Genomic DNA, 21,148 nt, shown 5'->3' on the forward strand with positions numbered 1-21,148 from the left:
CTTAAAAAAAGAAGGATTAGCGGATCAGCAGCTGAATCTTTTTAATGGCACCTGTGCCACTGACAGGGTGTCAGGGAAAGTGCCACATTCGTAAGAGATGTAAGTCTGTCCTTGGTTCTGTGATGGGTAAAAACAGAATGTGCTGACTAAGAGACCTGAGCCACCTCATGAGGACATGGTACCTTATTCAGACCTGTGATGAGTTTTAGTAGGTAATGATTTTTGAAACATTTGCCAGACCGGTTTTGAACTCTGTCCGACATTTAAGGCCAGAAAGCTTCACCTTTTGTAGTCAAAGGCTTGTGGCAGAAGAAAAAGTGTGCGTAGGTAGGTTATTTCTTGGATATATGCTGCTCTCCAGTTCCTTTACCACCTTTAGGACTCAGGATCAAGCTGCTGAATCAACTCTGAACATGCTCTGAAATATTGTTTGTAAAAATTAACAGTGATAGAACAATTAGCATATGATAGGAATAGATTATTATCATTATTATTTCTAGCAGTTTTCTGGGATTATTCCTCACATGACATATTGCTAAGGCACTGGTGCTTCCAACGCTTTAAGCACCCTGAATACCTTATAGTTAGGAAATGGGAGATTAATAAAGTTCTCAATATTAATGAATTTCTTTTCATATATTCTTTCTGGAACAGTGATACGCGTATTAAATGATTCACTCCCCTTTCTCCGTACACTGTTGTACGCGCTGATCCATGGCAGATACATGTTATACATACTAAAAAACACATATTAAAACATACATATTGAAAAATTACCTTTAGGAAAGAAAATTATAAAGCATGTCGCCAAAGGTACAGGGCAGCACAGGTCCAATTTCTCAACACTGGCAGGCAGGGAAGTCCTTGGTACTCCTACCTCAAAATCGTTTTGTTTCTGTCTTTCAATAGCTCATCATTCTATTTGATGTAAGTTTTATACTCTTAAAAATATTACATTTCTTATTTTTCAGAGTAAATTACCAACATTTCACTAGCATTTTCCAGTAGACCTATTTTCTAATTTTGTCTATTTACATACCTCTCATCTCAGGGAGAAAAACATTCAAGTGATTCAGTTTACCGTCATCCATACCCAAATACTCCTTAATGCTCCTCGTGCTATTAGATTCTTACTTTTGTATAATATTTTATAGAGTATAGCATAATATGCTATATTCTTACTTTTGTACAATATCGTATACATTTTTGGATTTGTAGAGTGGAAGTTGTAGAAACATGGACTTGTAATCTTGTTCACATTCAAATATTATGATCTCTTTCACATTCAAACATTAGTTTTTATGGAGAATTATTTTTCTGTCCCAGTTTTTTTCTCCTTCTTACCCCTGAAACCATGCATACACTGAAGAACATAAAGGGCACTCATATGAAGTGTAAAGGTCACTAAATGTTTCATGTTTATAGCACTGTGATAATTAGGTTTAGATATAGAACATTTCCACCATCTCCCAAATTTCCAACCCCATTTTTGCACCTTATACTTCTAGAAATGTCTGGTTACTTGACCGTAGTCTCCATGATGGCATATAGCTTGACTTGCATCACTACTGTAGCGTGAGCATCTAGCTAGAATATGATAATTACTCGACACACTTTTTTTTTTATGAGAAAGAAAAATTCTCTGATATGTAATACTGAAACGAAAAATAACCACTGTGGTATAGAAGAATGCATTTTCTCAAAGATCCCAGACTTCATTTCATTTCAGAAGAACAAAATGCCCCGTCCCTGGACCAATTACTACTGCTTGTTATAATGCAAAACAGAATCTTCTCTCAGTTTAGAAATTTTATACGGGGGCAGTTTTCTGGGATTATTCCTCACATGACATATTGCTAAGGCGCTTGTGCTTCCAACGCTTTCAGCACCCTGAATACCTTATAGTAAATGGGAAATGAAAAAAGCTCTCAATATTAATGAATTTCTTTTCATATATTCTTTCTGGAACAGTGATACGTGTATTAAAATGATTAATAGGCAGAGAACCACCTGAGTGGGCACTTGGGGCCGGGAGTGGTGGGGAGGAGTTCAGCCCAGAGTTAACTGAGCATGTGGAGGGTGAGAGTAACCTGACCGGCGCTCACAATCCAGAAGTCCCCTAGGCTCACTCTACTCCCTCAGCTCCTACCACCTTGCAGTCACTCTTAGTGATTCCAACTGCTCCGAAGTCCTCAGTTTGTTTTCTCCATCTCCACCGTGTCTGTGCTGGTGAAAGCCCGCATTCATCCTCACCTACAAACAGCCTCCTAAATCGTCTTACCGCTTCCTCCCTTATAACTTCTAATAGAGGCTGGTATATTATAAATGAACTTTGAAACCCCCCAATCCGAACGTGCTACACTCTTCTACGTGAAACTTTAGTGCTGTTGTTGTTCTTTAAAATTTACATAAATGAGGGCACCTGGGTGGCTCAGTCGATTAAGCATCCGACTCTTGATTTTGGCTCAGGTCATGATCTCAGGGTCATGAGGTGGGCCCAGGTGTTGGACTCCATGCTGGGCGTGGTGCCTGCTTAGGATTCTCTCTCTCCCTCTCCCTCTACCACATGCACGCTCTATAAATAACTAATACACACATATATACGTGCATACATACATACCACACGCAGAGTGTTTTGAGATCTATGTTGCCTGCTTATGGTGACATATTAAAATACAGAGTATGGATTGAAAGGGCTTAACCAAATCAAATCCATATTAGTTCCCTCTGGAGAGGAGAGAGAAAGAGGACATTAGGGCTGGAAATGGTTAAGAGGACTTCTAGGACATACAGACATGGATAAAATTATTATATGCAGTATCCTTTGGAGGAACAGAGAGACCCGATTGATTAAGTTGCTCTGAAAATAAAGGCAAGATCTTTTTCACACCCTAAGATCTTATTCATTATTCCGTGACCTTCTTTATATCATCCCAGTCATGCTTGACCCCTTTTGCTTTCTCAGATACACCACATTCTTTCTTAATTCAGGATCTTCACATATGTGGTCCTTCTTGCTTAGAAGGTTTGAGGAGGATAGGGAATATGGATCCTATCTTGTAGTGCTAATAGTGATAAAATTAGGTTCAGTCGCTTTTCAGGGTGATCCACCAGTAAGTATTAAAATTAAAAACTCCCATATTCTCTCACCCAAAATCTGTTTCCCCATAGCAACCTTACAGAAACCCTCCTACTTGTGCAAGTGGTTGTATGAACAAGGATATTCATTAAAGTTCTGAGTGCGGGATCCCTGGGTGGTGCAGCGGTTTGGTGCCTGCCTTTGGCCCAGGGCACGATCCTGGAGACCCGGGATCGAATCCCACGTCGGGCTCCCGGTGCATGGGGCCTGCTTCTCCCTCTGCCTGTGTCTCTGCCTCTCTCTCTCTCTGTATGACTATCGTAAATAAAAAAAAAAAAAAAAAAGTTCTGAGTGCAATGGCAAAATTTCGAGTTGACCAAATAAATTATAGAATGTTAGAATTATAGCGTTAGAATACTAATAAAATACATCTCTGCAAACTTACATGAAAAACATCTTTAAGACATCTTTGTTGAGTGAAAAGAAATACCATATTTGTATGTACAATATTATTTATTTAAAGGAACATGAAATAATAATGCACATTTTTTTTAATTTTGCATATTTGAAAGGAATATAAATTTTAATTTATATGGAATGAGGTATGGGGGGCTGAAAGAGGGGCATGATCAAAATGACCTTACCTTTATTTGCGATGTTTCTGTTTTTGTAATGAGATTGCATTAATGTATCTAGTTTAGATAATTAAAAAATAATAAAAGTCCCTGCCACTCATGAAAGAGAAATATAGATTATTATTTTATGATATTTTCATTTTTAATATTCTGATTTTATACTCTTTGGATTTCGAATCATGCCTTGAGAACCACCAGTCTAAATGATGCTATTTTCTAGTAGTTAATCCGCAAGTTTTAGAATAACTGTAAATATTATTTCTTCTTTGAGTTATATGTGTGTGTGTATATATATGTATATATATGTGTGTGTCGGAGGGTAACATTTATACGTGTGTTAATTTAGGAACTTGGAAGCAATGAAGACTTTTTAAAAGCCTCTATGGTTTTGTTTTGAAACACACTCTAATTGAAATTATTCAGTACAGAGCTTAGACACTTCAGTCTCACTTTTAAAAAGAATCTTTAATATTTTTGTCCTAATTCCTATTCATATTATTGACTAAATTGTATGTAATTATAGTTTATCTTCTAGCTAATATTGGGATGAGTCTCACTGATGTTATCATCTACCTATATTTTATTTATATCACTGTTCTTAAGGGGGAGACTCAGTGAATGACTTTTTCTCTACACACATTACTATTCCTCACTGGGGTTGTCCCATCTCAGTATTACATACATTGCTAAACATGTAAGATTAACGTAGAGGTGGATTCATGAAAATTTGCTGTAACTATATTTAAAAAGCCTGTGGATGTTCTGTCAATAACTAAGGCAGAAATCTGGAATGCTGAATCTTTACATGAAGATAATATACTAGTGTGACATTAGTTAACTTGTTAGAATTTCTTATTACTTATGGGGAGGTATTGGATTTTAACATCAATGTTGATTCAATCTAGGTTGTATAGATATATAATAAGTGATCTTACAAATCTAGCATGTCATTGAGATTTTATTAAAACATGAAACCATTTTGAAATTTCAGATAGTTCAAACAGATCCTGAATGCATGCAGAAAGTAGTTGATGTCTTCTTTTGTATTGAAAAATGAACTTGACTTGAACATAACATTCTAAAAATAGCCATCTTGCTTTCATATGATTTATATTTTCTTTGAAACAACCTTGTAAATGCATTGCTCTTTTTTTTTTCATTTTATGCCAAAGGTACTATGCGAAAGTAGGCATAGAATATCCTATTATCTGTTTGATTTGTGCATCTCAGTGCACTCTACAAATTGGGCATGAAGCAGAATTTTTTTTTTTTTCCATGGGAACCTCAAAAGAATGAAAAGAAGTGATAGCAGGACAATATGCACTATCAAAAGGAACGACTTGAGATTGCTTTTTTTTTTCAGTTTTATTGGACAGTATATGGATAGTATTTGTCACTGGAATAATGTGGCTCATTTATATTGTACCTATTCTTCTGTGGAGCTCAAAGCACTTTATGGGCACTCTCATTAATCCTAAGGCCTGAGCTAGGTATTTGGCAGCTTTTGTCCTCACTTTATGGCCTGGGAGACAGCAGTTTAAAGGATGTCATTGTGCAAGCATTTGCAAAGTGCTCAGAAAACAACCAGTGGGGTTAATGGTAATGTGACCTGGTGAGGAGGACTTTATTTATGTCTTATTTATTCATTTTATATACTATTATTTATAAAGTAGCGACTGCCCAGTAAGGCTAAGTGTGAAATATAATTATTTAAAGCATTCGGGCTCCCCTTTACCTCTGGGATACTTTTCCTGCTGAATCTGTGTCATTAACAGGACTTTCATTCTCCCACACGTCCCGGATTGAAGCCTTCCTGGCTGCTTCTGTCATCTCATTTCCTCCACTCTGTTCAGTGGGTTGCCAAGTGTTGACAATCCTACTCTTTCAGGCTTTTTACATGAGTCTTTACCTTTCTACTTCTAGAGACATCCTAGTTTGTGCAGGTGTTAGTTCTTGTTAAGAAACTGCTGTAGCTCCTAACGCTTTTGACACCAGGCCCTTAATTTCAGAGTCTAAAAAAGCAGACTCAGCCCACTTCTGTTGCTTAACAGCTATGTGACCTTAAGTTTCTGAGCTTTAGAGTCATTTCAGTAAAAGAGAAATAATAATAATAACTAGGTTGAAAAATTGTGTCATCGTATGTTAAGTGTGGAAATGGAATGAGATGCTAAATAGGAGCTCTGCGTCTGGCAACGTTGGGATCTGTTTTTCCTGTTTTCATTGTATTCCCTTTCCCTGGTCTGTTCTTTCCTGCATATCACTCTCAGATCAATATTTCTTAAATCCACTTTCATGATACCAATTCTCTGCTCAAAACCCTGTCAGAGTCCCTAGGGCTTCCCTAAAATTCTCCACACTTCTTCATGCACTACCTCAACAAGGACTCTGTCATTCTAGCCTTTATCTACAACATGTATGGTAACTTCCAGTTAAGCTTGGCCACTTGCCATCCCTTTTCACACCATTTTTTTCCCCTCCCACAGCCCATTTAGTCATGCTGATTCTTTTGCATAGAATTATCTCCCTTATACACATTTTCTTTACACTTTGAAGCTTAAATATTGTATTACAAATCTTGTCAGAGCCAGGATCATTTGACATCAGATGGAACTAAAGCGAACAGTTCTAGTAATTGCTTTTTTGGTGCTCTAGCTACTCTTGTATTTCCCTATAAGGAGTCAAGAAGATTGACTTCGTGGGCCGAACTCTGACAGGCTGACCAGTGACCAGTTTTTCCCACTCACCCATTACCAGTGCATTTTTTTGCTTCTACTGAATTCAACACTGTCTTGTTCAGGTACCAGTTGCTCCCTTATTTCTGGTGTGTCTGTTGTCTTCAGGCCTGCTGAAGCCTCTTCATTTCACTTACCCTGTTAAAGACCATGGGTTTTCTGGTCACTCTGAAGCTTTCCCATTTCCGGAAGAGTTCCAGTCATGAAGCTGGGCATTTTGGATCTTCTGTCCCAATTCCAACCCAACTGCTTCAAAAATACGACGGGGATCTGTTCTTGTTCTGGAATAACTGGGACCTTTTCCTTTTCCAGTTATTTAAGATACCACTCATTTTCTACCTCTTCTAAGAAACGTTCATGACACTGACTCAGAATGACCTGAAAGGTACTTGATATGTAGTGCAGGGGGTCATAGTACATCACTGGATTTTTAGAAAGATTAAATGAAGAAGCTAGAACGGAAATTTAGGCCAAAGTGAATAATTCTGAATTTTCTTCAAGCTCCATTATCAGGAAAAAGCTTTTAAAAGATGACTGCACCCAGGGCTATTTGAAGTCCTACACACAAGAACTAACAAAGACCATTCCTGTCTTTACAGAACACCTGAGCTTATTAACTGGACCATTAGTACTATACTAAGCATGGCCATGTCTCTCACTGTGTTTACAGCCTTTGCTGTGACTTCAAAGACTTATTATTTACTGAAATAACCTTTCAGGATACGAAAAACATTACTTTAGTAATAAAATAGGCAAAGTAGTATTCGAGTGGGTTTTTTGATGTTAATTTGGGTCTCATTTTATAAAATATTATCAGGAAATGTACATACAAAACTAATTGCTAAATTATATTATATTCACCAAATTACAGGGCTTTTCAGTAAGAAAATTCTCACATATATAAATTCAGAATAAATAATGGAATCTTTCTGACTGGAGTTCTCTGTAGAGATAATTTTTGATGACCAATCTGTGGCTTATTGACAGTGGGGATTTTTTTTTTCCATAGCGCATATTTAAAATCTCTACTTGTTCATTTCTCAATGCAGCAAGATACTAGAGTGATATGTTCTTAAGTCCTAATTCTGTGTATTAGTATTCGCAAAAATAATTTCAATGGTAGAAAAATGATAAGCCAGGAGGGGAATTAATGGAAATCTTTCATATTACCCATTCCACATATGGGGAACTTTTCTGTTATTACAGTGGGATGTTCACCTCAAATTTGGATGTCGCCATCTAAATACAAAGAGCCTCTTTCAACGTTAAGATGAGAAATATTTCTATTAAATTCCTGTCAGGATTATAAAGCACCATACTGCCATTTGAAACACACTCGGAGAGGGAACTATTAGCTTACTTAAATGATTACCCATGGACAAGTTTAGAATCAAAACTTTAGAAATGGAAGTCCTTAGACCTTGTATGTATGATGCATTTAAGACTGCAAAAGACGTGAAAAGCTTTCCCAGAATCACTTCCCAGTTAGAGGCAGAGTAAGGACCAGATTCATCTTTGGACTCAAAGCCAGTGCCCCCTTCTTTCTTTCTCTCTTTTTCTTTCTCTCTTATTCCCTCTTTCTTTCTGTAAGATTGTATTTATTTACTCATGAGAGACACACACAGAGAGAGAAAGAGAGAGAGAGGCAGAGACACAGACAGGGGAGGCCAATGCGGGACTCGATCCCAGGACCCCAGGATCACACCTTGAGCCAAAGGCAGATGCCCAACCCCTGAGCCACCCAGGTGACCCCACCATCCCTGTCTTGTGTCAATGTTTCCATGTCAAAAATAGAAATGCACAAGAAACCAAGAAGATCTGGAAAACACTGCATATGTGATAGCTCATGTCATCTAACATTCAAATCAGAATAGCGAGGGTTAATTATTTTCTTTTAGTATCAGAGACATCTAAAAAAATAAGTAAATCCAGAAATAAAGCATTGGTTTTCTCCCTGTTCATCTAATTAGCCTCATAAAATAACGTGTTCTCGTTACAATCTGGTATGAAGAATTTTATTGTAAATTAATGGTTGCATACTTTCACAACAACGAAAAAAAAAAAACAAACCCATCCACACAGTTTATTTGCTGTCTTTTGAAAAATGCAAACTACACTTTTTCTAAAACTAGAAACTTTGCAAATCATTCCGATGTTCATATCCTTCAAGTCTGAGATGGGAAGCTTCTCGGGGGAATGCCTCTGAAGAGGATTGCTTTGCCTATATTACATGTAATGTGCAGATGGCCAATTATTCCAGTTATGAATCTAGACTACTCTCCTTGAAGTAAAGAACAAACTAGATATTTTATGTCTCAGTTTGTTTTTCTTATGATACAGTTTATGGTTTATTTCCAAATGTTCATGTTCTTGGAATGCTTTAGGGAATGAAATAGTCTTAGAGTAGACAAACGGTAAGTCCAAAAAAATACAAAGATTTAGACTTTCGGGGATGGGAAATCAGTTCTCATATACTCAATTATTCCTCTGAGATAGAATTAATAAAATATTTGTCAACATCTGAGTATTACCACTGCCATTGTACATCTAAATTTTCACTTAAAAATGACAAATTTATATACAAACTCAGTGAGATAAAACTCTATGCCAAAGGAAGCCTTGTTTCTTGAGTAGAAAGGATCAGACTACAAAAATGCTTTAGAGGGCATGTTGTTAATGATGACCACCATCTACAGAAATGGACTTTTGAAGTGATTTATCAGCGTGTGGTAAAGTCACAAAAAATACGGTATTTATAAAAATTTATTCCCATAATTCTCTAAATAATAATAAATTCAATATAGGACACTCCAGATTTCAACTAACAATTTACTTAAATACTATGCATATGTCTTGTATACTGGCCAGAATGAAGCATATCACCTCATATAACTGCATATTAATCAAAACTTTTTAATACAGTAGTAAAAACTCTTCCTTATTGAATGTCCGTTGCATAGCCACAAATATACAGAGGATCCAAGTATATTTGTTTGAGAGGGGAAAATGATGGTGATGTGTATTGTAATGTCCTTTGCCCCAAATAATTTCACTTTACCAATACAAATCTTGAGTTTTTATATCTAAACATTAAAGAAAAATGTTTTCAGCAATGGGAAAAGTTGTCTAGCTCCGTCTGAGCCTGTGTCATATTCATGATCAATACGTTTGAATAAGCTAACTGGAAAGAAAGAGACCAGGTTAAATTAACAAAATATTAATATAAATAGTGACAGTATTAACAGATTTGTCTGGTATACTATTTTTAAATGAAATTTTACTGTACATAATCTGTATGCTCTCTTAATATCAGATTATACAGACATTTTGCTTTATAAATGAGTATGTTGCTTTCTATTCCCTCTATGACTTTTTCCAAAACATGAGTTAAGCACTAAAATATTGTGATAATTACTTTGGAACATGACAAGATGCTTTGCGTAAGAGAGAACCAATGAAATGAGGAAACGAGACCATCTGTGTCTTCAGTTTTAGGATTTTGTGATTCCAAGTTTTATATTGTGAGTCACGAGTCTTAGGTTTATGATTAGACAAAACAAAATTATTCACTTGAACACTGGTCTGATCATTCGTCCAAACTGCTGCTACTTCTTACTGTGCCGTGGGCTAAGCCATGGAAATATGGCAGTGAATCAGCCCCCAAGAAACTTACACTCTGGTCAGTGAGCAGAAAACAAAAAGGGCATTAGAGAAAAGTAGTGTTTACTAGAGGTGTAGACAAGGATTTGTGTGGGGGCAAATGCAAGGACTAAGCTTCCCAGAGTAAGTGATGCGTGAATTGGGTAAACTGGTGGTGGCCAGCATTTTTTAAGCGAATGAGTTGGGGGAGGGTAGAGGGATGGGAAAGCAGAATCTTAAGCAGGCTCCATGCCCAGTGCAGAGCCTGACCCTGAGATCATGAACTGAGCCAAAATCAAGAGTCAGGCCCTTAACCACCTGAGCCACCCAGGCACCCCAACATTGGCCAGCTTTTAGACCTATAATTTTTTTTTTTAAGATTTTATTTATTTATTCATGAGAGACACAGAGAGAGAGGCAGAGACACAGGCAGAGGGAGAAGCAGGCTCCATGCAGGGAGCCCAACGCGGGACTTGATCCCAGGACCCCAGGGTCACGCCCTGAGCCAAAGGCAGACGCTCAACCACTGAACCACCCAGGCGTCCCGTAGACCTAATAATTTATTTTAGTCTGAGGGCAGGCAGGAAATATTATGTCAATGAAAGAAATAATAATTCATTTTAGTTATGAAAATAATCAGTAAAAAATCCTTATATGGTAAAAATATATACGTGTGTGTGTGCGCACGCACAGAGACATGGAGAGTAAAAATGAGCTCCCAGACTGCATAGCACAGGGCTTTTTAAAGTGTTAACTATTGCATTTTTAATAATAAGCTAAACAACACGGTACTGAATTTGACTAGCTTGAGGGAAAATGGTGATATTCATAACCAGCAGGTTATGGGATCCTGAAATAGTAAAGGATCGGCTGTATTTACAAGGACAACAACATGACCAGTCAATTTAGCGCACTGGTCATTGCAGGGAAATAACTGTAAATTTAGTGAGTTCACATAAAAATGAAAAACAAAATTGTTCCAGTTATTTAATGTTCTGATTTCTGTCAAAGTGACAATTCTCTGGAGAGAGTCAAATCAAATATTCTGGGATAACATTACTGATATCAACTTGTTCATTTGCCATTTGAGCCTTTTTATAAAAGTGCAGCACAAAATGTCTTTTTAAAAATCTCTTTTTAAGCTCTCTGATTGCTTGGTTCACTGGCAAGTGGGAAGCATTTACAATGTTAGGTTTGTCAGTCTTCTACTATAATGAATTATAATACCTGAAAACCAAAGGGGAGAAAAGAAGTCAAATCAGTTACCTATTGTAATATTTATTCATGGCTGAAATAAAGTGTTGTAAATGTAATTCTGATCTTGAATCGCCGAATTTATCTTTGGGGAAAGGACAAAAACAGAAAAGTGCTCTCTCATTCCAATTTAAACTTGTTGTTTCGTGATAGCACACGAGCAGCCTCGTTTCCCATTTTGAAAGAGCCTCTGAGAAAACTTGATTTGGGGTTTATTGATACAGGTAAAGGCTCTGTCATCTTTAATTTTGGGAAAGGTGAGCACACAGCAGCTATTATTTTTTTATCTTTTTCATCCCGCTTTTTATATCTCCTTTGCTGTGAAAATTATGTAAATCGAGCTGCTGGAAAAATATATAATGATTTAGGCCGGTGCTTATCTAATGTGCATATGAATCACCTGGGGACCTTGTTAAACTACAGTTTCGGATTCAGAAGGTCCAGGGTGGAGTTTACGATTCTGCATTTCTAATGAGTTCCTACGTTAGGCCCGTGCTGCTTGTCCAGGACTAAGCACACTGAGTGAAGAGTGGGTAGGGCCTCTGCTTATACCACGTAGTACGGATCGACCGGGTACACACACAGGTGCCGAGCGTGGAGTACATTCCTCAACTTGGAAACTCTATTACCCTCTCCAGTGGCAGCACATTATCACCACTGATCCACACAAGGCTCCTCTTGCTTTTATTTGCCAGCAATCTTTTTTTTTTTTTTTTTTTTTTTTTTTTTTACCTTATTTCACTGCTTGGTGCATTCATCTGAGGATCCCAGTGTCTTAAGAGTTCTAGTTTCTGGAGGCTTATCTTTTCTGATACTCCTTGGGTAATCGCTACTTGCTATATACACTTCTTCAGTTGAGTTTCAAAGAATTCCATCTTGCTATCAAAAAAAAAAAAAAAATCCTAGCTGGAAGATAATGGAGTCTTTATGTTTTCTTTATACACCTAACCAGCTACGGTCGAAGTGGCCCATCAACAATGTGAAAATGCGTAATGTGAAGCCTACTAAATATGTATAGTAGTTAGAAAACCTTCCCGCTTATTTTTAACCTCATTTCTCCCATGTTTTACCCACTGTGGTTCAGGCTCTCAGCCTCTGGGCTGAGACACTCTTTATTTCACTTAGAATAATGAAGGCCATTCAGTGTCACCTTGGTTGTTCAGGTGTAGTCGATGGGATGACAATACTGGCAGAGTGAAATTATTTATATATTACATTTCACAGAATGAGTCAGTGATGAAGTCCAACGTGGGACTCTACATCCTGTTTCCTCTTTCTACCACATGCATGTGGCATTGTGTCAGGGATTGGATTATTTATGGCACGGAAGGATATGGATCTTTATCGGGATTGCAACGAGTGTATAAAGTGAAGAGAAAACCAGCTATCTAAATAAAAAAAAAAAAGGGTCAGTCTTTACTGAGCATAAGCAATGAACACAGGCCACAATATCCATGCTATCATCTAGAAGTTGGAGTGCTAAAATATAAAAATAAAATAAAAATAAAAGTTGGAGTGCTAAGAGGTAATATCGACATCTTTTCCAGGTGGTGCCCTTTCCATCAAGGCACATCGACGACCTTATTTTCTTTCTTTCTTTCTTTTTTTTTTTTAATCTATCTACCTGATTTTCAACACATACCTTATAGCTCATAAGTGTGCTTTAGAATATAAACAGATAAAAATGGTATATGTATTTGGTTTTATTCAAAACCTCTTAATAATGTAAGAAACTAAAATTCTCTTCTCAGCCCTTCTTCGATAAATGAGTTAAAAAATAACATTTGTCTATGATTTAATCTCAGTATACTGTAAAGTCCTGCTTTTACTATCTGCTCTTGGATGTGAACTGTTGTCAAACTTCCATTAAGCTGAAGGTGAAAAATTAATGACCCACTTCAGATATTTCAAAACTAATGCAAGTCTATTAGTCATGCAGCAAAAAATAAAATAAAATAAATCAAAGATTTAAGTATGTTCAATTAGAGTTTAGGGTTGACTCATATTTAACTTTTAAATATATTATTTCATATGCTGGATAGAGCATTATAGAGAAAAAGGAAATGCAGTTATTGATTTTTTTCATTAACAGATAAATACGCCTCAGATTATCTTGTTTGTAGAGATAGTCTTTTTTTTACACACAAAAGGTAATTTTACAGCAAGGCTAACTAGTTAATTGTTGGCGATAGATGGGTTTTGAAAGTTGATGTAATATGTCTGTTGTGGGAGAGTAGTGACCTGGAGAGAAAAGCACAAATGTATAGCAAGCATAGGAGTAATAAAATTAAAATTTATTCCTTAGTTGTACCCTTGTTCCATCTTCAGGGCATTCAGAAAACCTGTAGGACAGTGGCATCGAAACTATTTTTCAAAGAATTGCTGATCCTGTTGTGTTCCTGGCCTTGTGCTAGGCGTTGTGTGTCTTGCAATGATGGAGAAGACTTGGTTTTTGTCTTCAAGGAACTTAGAGTTTAAAGAGGAAAAACACAGTGATTAAAGTGATAAGTATGAAATGTAATGACAATGTTAATTAGAAATGAAAAAACTACCAAGAAAAGTGCAGAAATATCAGATAGAGAACTGAGGGCAACAGAGAAAGCCTCTTACAGAAAGGGACTTCTGAGTTGGGTTTTATTTTTTATTTATTGTATTTAATTTTAATTAATTAAATCATTTATTTATTTTCTGAGTTGGGTTTTAAAGGAAGGGTATGGTTTCGACATGTGTGATGCATGAGAAGAGCCAGTTAAGGGGAAGGGGCGGCTTTAGCAACAACAGGGACGAGGCCCATCACAGAATATGTGGTGTTAGCATGAGACGTATGGAGACGAATGATGGGAAATCGTGTTCAAAATATAAAGTGTGAGATCGTGAAGAGCCTTGAATGGCAAACTAAAGAGTTCCGGATTTGATCTGGGGAGAGGTGAGATCGTGCAGCCTTCTAAGAAGTTTCATTTGTGTTGGTAATGTGTCAGCACTTAACATCCATGAGATCAAAATGACTGATTACACACTTCTCATAAATACTGTTTCATTGTCCCACGTAGACTGGGAATCCTGAAAGTGATGGCCGAGGGAGAAAATACAGGCTGGGGAGTGGGAGTAGGATGGCTCATATCAGGGCTTGCCAGCTGGTGCACTGAGGGACGCCGTCTACCCCGTGATGGCCCCGGGTGCAACCTGGAGCTGCAGAGACTCTGGGCCGGTCACTTGGGGGCTGACAGCAGCTTCCCGGAGGTGTGAAAGTTCCCTTGGGTTTCTATCAGTGGGTGGAATGGCTGCTAGCCCCTGGTGCCCTGGGAGCCCTGCAGGGCCTGGCTCACGGGCCTGCACTGCACAGTCCCACAGGCCCCACTCGGAAGGGCCCACACTTGGTTTAATGCTCTGCTCTTACCATCTTGGAATTCTTCATGCCTTTTGAACAAGAAGTCTCCTGTTGTCGTTTTGCTCTGGGCCCTGCAAATTACGCAGCCGCTATGGTACCATGACCTGAAACTGGCTGGGAAGCGTGAACTACACTGTGGTCACAGTGTACTCCCGTATATCCCTCTGCTCTCACAGGGCCGCTGAATTATGCAACCAGCGCTGTGCTGACATAGCAAAACTGATCCTAAGCGTAAATCTTTATTATTTTTTTCTTCAAAGCCGTGACAGCTATGGCTGCCATAGGCCTAAGCTAAATACCATTTTTTTTTTTTTTTTTTTTTTTTTTAGCTTTGTGGTTTTCCAGATGATAAATTTAAGGAAACACTTCTGTAACACACTTTCTCATTTATAATCTGCCTCCTGGAGCCTGGATACCAGTGTGGTTGAGCTCTGCACCCCCTGCAGTCTTATCAAATTAAATTCTGAGAAAAACCTTTGGCAATCATTTTCCCTAATAAAAGTTCTGAAAAATAAAGCTCTGTGTTCACAGACATGTTGGCTGCTTAAGAGAATCATTCCGTCGTGTATTTCCTCTCTGAGTCTGTACTAAGCACTGTTTTTGTTTATTCTCTCCTTTCTCTTTACTCTGAGTGCTTGTGGACTTTTCTTTCACCTGTATTACCATAGTTTTCTCTCCTTATTTTTATTTAATTTTGTTTTTTTCTCCAAGTTATTGTTGGATGTATTCAAATAATTCTACAAAGGTTAATGTAAAAAACTCTCATCTTAAAAAAAAAAAAAAAAACACAAAAAACCCCTCATCTTCTTCCTTCCTTCCCTATATATTTTTTTCTCTTTCCCCTCTCTCCCAGAGGCAAACACTCAATTTCTTTCAGTATTTTCAGTTGTTCCCAACATTTTATATTTACCTCTCTGTCTCTCAAAAGCATGTTTATGAGTTGAATTCATTGTTTTTTTTTTTTTTTTTTCCGTTTTAATCACTACTACCACTATGGAAGATAAAGATTTAGTTTGCTCTCAAAGTCTCCACAGTCCCTCACCCCTGACGTGTGCCCCTTTCCCATTATTTTCCAAAAGAGTATCATTTTTGTGTGTGTTAAATAGTCATTATTTATATTATAATGACTACGTAAATACTATTCACACTGTACAATGATTACATTTCTTTCTCGAACAACTTTTTGCTCCCTTTGAAGCTAAAGATTGTCTAATTCTTAGATTCTTATTTTTCTATGTATCTAGATGTTCCTCCCATGCTAACTCTCTGATCTCTACTGCCAATATCCTCTCAATCCAGTAGCATAGTAGCTAGTTTTTCCGTTTCTTTTGTCTTCCTGGAGACCTCCTTCCTTGAGCCTCCCGACCCCCTTGCTCTTATTCTTATAAGCTCTGGTGCATGTGTGCCATTCTAGGGTTGTCCTTGGCTGAGGGGGCCTACTTAAGAATGGCAAAGTTGAGTGGATTTGAAGTTGTGTATATGGATGAGTGTTATTCACTGATGGATACTAACATAGGAGGTCTTTGGTGGTTGTTTTCTTGGTGGACTTCCAGATTTTTAGTATTTTTGTATAGTCTTCATTGACCTGGCCATATTTACTCCAATTGAATTTCCTATTGCCCTAGCTGGAAGGAAGGATTCTGGGCACCATAAAACGGTAAAACATTTGAAGAGTCTCTGCAATTATAAGACCATCCTATTTTTTTATTTTATTTTATTTTATTTATTTTATTTTATTTTATTTTATTATTTTATTTTAAAGATTTTATTTATTCATGAGAAGCATGGAGAGGAGAGAGAGAGGCAGAGACACAGGCAGAGGGAGAAGCAGGCTCCCTGCAGGGACCCCAACATGGGGCTTGATCCCAGGACTCTAGGATCACACCCTGGGCCGAAGGCGGTGCTAAACTGCTGAGCCCCCCGGGCTGCCCAAGACCATCCCATTTTAAATATGAGACCCCTTCCCCATCACTGTGTCTGGTGTCTCCTTCCCTGTTCAGCATCCCACTTTTACTCCTCTGAGGCAGTCGGGGAGGAACAGACACTCTTCTGACTGATGGCATGAATGAGGATTTGAGGAGAGATACCTTCATAATCAGAATTTCATCAAATCCTCCTGTTTTCCTCCTCTTTTGCCCATATTTTAATAGGTAGGCGCTGTGGCCGATTCCTAAGCCGTTCTGGGTTGTGTGGTACAAACTGCATTGCTTCTCAGCTTACCCTCTGCTGCTTAGATTGTGGTCGTCTTGGGCCTGTTACATCAGTTGACGCTTACGCATCTGCTTTCCAGCTTTTAGAATCTTACTGCTGTTATTGCCCCTTCTCTTTTATCAGCCCATGTGGGTTTATGCTTTTTTATTCCTTTGTTGTCATTTCAGTGGAGTTCTATGGGAGAATGGAGGTAGGTGCATGTGTCCACTCTGCCATCGTTAACCAGGGGACGTAACAGTGTTTGGACTGAAGTACGTCAAGGCCTCTTGTAGAGTAGATCTAGGGAATAAACAAAGGAACTCAAATAAGCACATGGGTCATATTTTAAATACTTATTAACAAAAAACTTCTCTTCAAGTGTTTTTAATTTCGGTTTGCTAACAGGTCTGTTCTCTTGTCTTTTGAATCCAGATGGAAGCTTTAGGCAAAACCGAGCAAACCTCACGTCTCTGCTAGTGCAGCCCGTCTCGGCATCTCTCGTTGCAAAACTGATCTCTTCACCAAACAGCAGAACCAAAACTGGTGTCTGTAGCCCTCTAGAGCTTCCAAATAATGGTAAAGTATTTCGTGTCTTTCTGTGTATTTTGTAGTTTTTGTAAGGACCATGATCATTTTTAATCCCTTAGATTGACATGTTTAGAATTATTCCTTAAAAAAAAAAAAGAAACTATTTCTTTGTGATGAGGTAAGCACTTATTTCTCATCTGTGGCTCTTTAAGAGAGGTTTTCAGAACATAATTTTGATAAAGACTGAGAGTTCGTCAAACTGAGAGATCAAAAAAAAGGGGGGGGGGAGAAAAAAGCATTTTAAACCACCACAAAGGAAAGCAGCTTTACAAATAAAGCATTTTGTGCATTCATGAAAATCTGCTTAACATAGCTTCCTCGTTTCAGCTTCAGCAGTCTTGTTGGCTGCCAAGATTCAATGGATAGCAGTCAGCTAGCTGGGGTATGAAGTCTTTTAGTAGGAAGCATTAAAGCCTAATTCCTGTGATTGACTAAAAAATCCCCGTGTCTTTACGCATCATCGCCCGAGAGATGCCTCTTGTACTGCGGGGCGGTTTGTCAGGCCTTGTTGGAACACAACGGATAAAACTGAAGTAGTTAAGCTACCTGTGGTGGGGTGCGAGCCACAGGCTGCATCTTATTTCTGCCTCCAGCCTCGGCATTACAGTTCTAAAGCAGAGACTCTCTTTACATATTGTTAAATCCGTATCTAGCGGTTGTAAAATTCAACACCAGGACTGGGGTTTTGTGTCCAGACCTGGAGGCTCAATGACCCATGTTTTATCTCATCTGCTTTTCTCTTGACAACAAAAGCATTCCAAAAAATGTTTTGAAGACACCTAAACACACACACACACACACACACACACACACACACACAACCTGAATCCATATAGGCTTGTCCTCTGTTAGAGACACACATACACTTTGCAAAGTCCTATCGATTGAGTGCCTCCAAAACTGATTATTGATCAGTTTATTGAAGATTTTGAGAAGCTTTTTGTTTTTATCGTCTTTTATTCGGAGCCCTACAAATTGACCGTGGGCTCTATTTGTTAAAATATGTAAGGAACATTTCATAATACTTTGGTTCTGAGGAAAGCACTGGACTTCTAAAAGACCAAATTTAAGACCAGAGTTAATTAATTGATTGATTCCTCCAATTAATATTCAGAGACCCGGCTGTGGTCCAGCCACTGTCCTGCCCTTCCTGAGCCGACAGCGTGCGTGGGAGCTCCATGGCCTCATGCATCACCGCCTTGCTGGAGGTCCCTACCTGATCTAGAGACACCCTTCTAGCTAAGCTTCTAGTGTCTCAAGTTGATCTGAGAATCAAGTTATGTTCTGTGTCTCAGCACTTCTGCATACTGTGAAATATTATATTAGCCATTGTCTTTCTCAGCAAAGAATTATATCAATTTCCTCCACAATATGTTAAATATCTGTATAATAATGGCAAGGCTGGGCAAAATGGCACATTTTGCTGTATCTATCCACAGCTGTATCTTCACAGTAAGTCACAACGTGTATAAAGCTTGGAAGAAAAATTGAAATATACACTGAAAAGTGTTTACAGCTCCACTGTTAAAAACAACAACAACAACAACAACAACAACAAGATACATGCTTTCTAAGGAATTAAGCCACATCAGGTTTCCTTATGGATATAGTAGCTTATTACTGCTTTTAGACAGTAATTAAATTAAGGGACATGTATAAATTGAGAAGATATTTCATGTTATAATGGGTACTCCTTTCATCATCTTTTTAAATACAGGGTATTATATTTAGATTTCCCAAATAGTGATGGAGCAGTCTGAACCGAGTTATTAAATTTAAACTAGTCTTAAATGTAGAATAATGAGCCAGTTTTGGATAATAATACTCATGATGCAGCCAAAATAATTAATTGACTTTTAAGTTTTCTCATAAACACGTAAGTATAGCACTTGCTCATTATGATACGTATAGGGATGGTACATGAAAAGGATGCAGAATGAAGTGCTATATTTTGGGCAATAAGAGCAATGCTTACAGTTTATGGAATAGAAAAGTTAATTACAAACATATTATAATTATATCTTACTGTTGAATTTTCTTAGTCTTGAACCTTAGTGTAGGAAAATCTTCACTGAGAAGTTAGGCAGGAGCACATTAAAAATACGTGTTCAGATCAACTAATCATCTTACCCGTTTAATCCTTTGTATACACCAAATCCAAATTGTCAGATAAGAGTACAGCAGAATTGACCTATCATCTTTGCTTTCTTAGCATCCATTTGCCCCTCCCCCTCTTTGAATCGTTGCCAACATTTCCCAGCAAGATAGCGTGGATAGGTTTGGCCACATCCCAAGCTCTAGAAATAGATCCTCATTAGCTCAAGCCTATTGGTACATTACATCAACCATATTATGATGGTTGGTTCAAGGATGATCTTAGCCAAACAGTGCCAGGACTCACTTTCTGGAATTTATTTGTAGCAATGACTCACTTTAACACTATAGCTGAACAAAAAAGCCTGTAACCTCAGGATCTCTTGGTAACCCTTTTGGGACCTTGAGAGTATAGCCTACCTGAAAATGGAACCAACACCAAGAAAGTACAGATGAATAATGGGAGGAGAAACAGAGAGAGAAAGACAGAGACAGAGAGAGAGAGAGAGAGAGAGAGAGAGAGAAAACCTTCTCCACATCAAGTGAGCCCTAAAGCTTTGTCTGTAGCCAAACCTACTGAACTGGCCATATATGAGTCAACACACCCTACCTTCATATTTGTTAGTCAATCTATGTTGGATTTTTAGTTTCTTGCAACAGAAAGCTACCTAACTGAAACAGGCCATAAAACTTAAACTAAATAAAGGCATTAGATATCAGCATTCATAAAATACGTGAAATACGTTGAGTAAAAGGAACCGGAGAGCAGAGTATTTATATGAAAATTCTTGAGGAGGGATCCCTGGGTGGTGCAGCGGTTTGGCGCCTGCCTTTGGCCCAGGGCGCGATCCTGGAGACCAGGATCGAATCCCACATCGGGCTCCCTGTGCATAGAGCCTGCTTCTCCCTCTGCCTATGTCTCTACGCCTCTCTCTCTCTCTGTGACTATCATAAATAAATAAAAATTAAAAAAAAAAAAAAAGAAAATTCTTGAGGGAACTAAAAATTGTTTGAGGAATAGAAAAAGAAGCAGGAAAAAAAAGGTCTTGCATATATATGCATGCATGCATATATTGATATATAACATATAAATAATTGCATATTGGCTGTATTTTATTTTCCACAGTCTTCTCTTCTTTTTATCTATTTCCAATTTCCAATCTCTATTATGTTAACAATCTTTGTCTCTGAGAATCAACCAAAACACGGAAATTTGAATTTTCAGTTATCAGTCAGAGTTTGTGGTTAAAAACAATGAATATAGTGGGAAACGGAGAGAAGGAAATTTAAGATCCATTAACTTAAGACAAAAAAATTAATCAACTTAAAATAGTGAAGGTAGGGTGTGTTGACACATATATGGCCAGTTCAAACATATGAATGTTTGATGGATCACTTTTGATGAACAGAAAAGTGACTATTTCTGTGTTGCATAAAAATTAATGTCATCACATAAGTAAACTTGGATCATCTCTTCAAATGGATATATATATATTTTATTAATATATATGGGATATATTTAAATTTGTGAACAGGATATATATTTCCT

The 21,148-nt window shown here is 37.8% G+C and overlaps 1 protein-coding gene across 2 annotated transcripts in view; it reads left to right on the forward strand.

Annotated features, from left to right (window-relative positions):
• Nucleotides 1-21,148, forward strand: part of NAALADL2 (N-acetylated alpha-linked acidic dipeptidase like 2) — an 880,849-nt gene that overhangs the window by 540,342 nt on the left and 319,359 nt on the right. For both annotated transcript variants that reach the window (XM_055308319.1, XM_055308320.1), the window contains exon 6: nt 17,350-17,493. In XM_055308319.1, coding sequence (XP_055164294.1) covers nt 17,350-17,493 — 144 coding nt within the window. The remainder of the gene's footprint in view (nt 1-17,349; nt 17,494-21,148) is intronic.

The sequence above is a fragment of the Nyctereutes procyonoides genome, unplaced genomic scaffold (genome assembly GCF_905146905.1).
Source record: "Nyctereutes procyonoides isolate TBG_1078 unplaced genomic scaffold, NYPRO_anot_genome, whole genome shotgun sequence".
Lineage (NCBI taxonomy): Eukaryota > Metazoa > Chordata > Mammalia > Carnivora > Canidae > Nyctereutes > Nyctereutes procyonoides.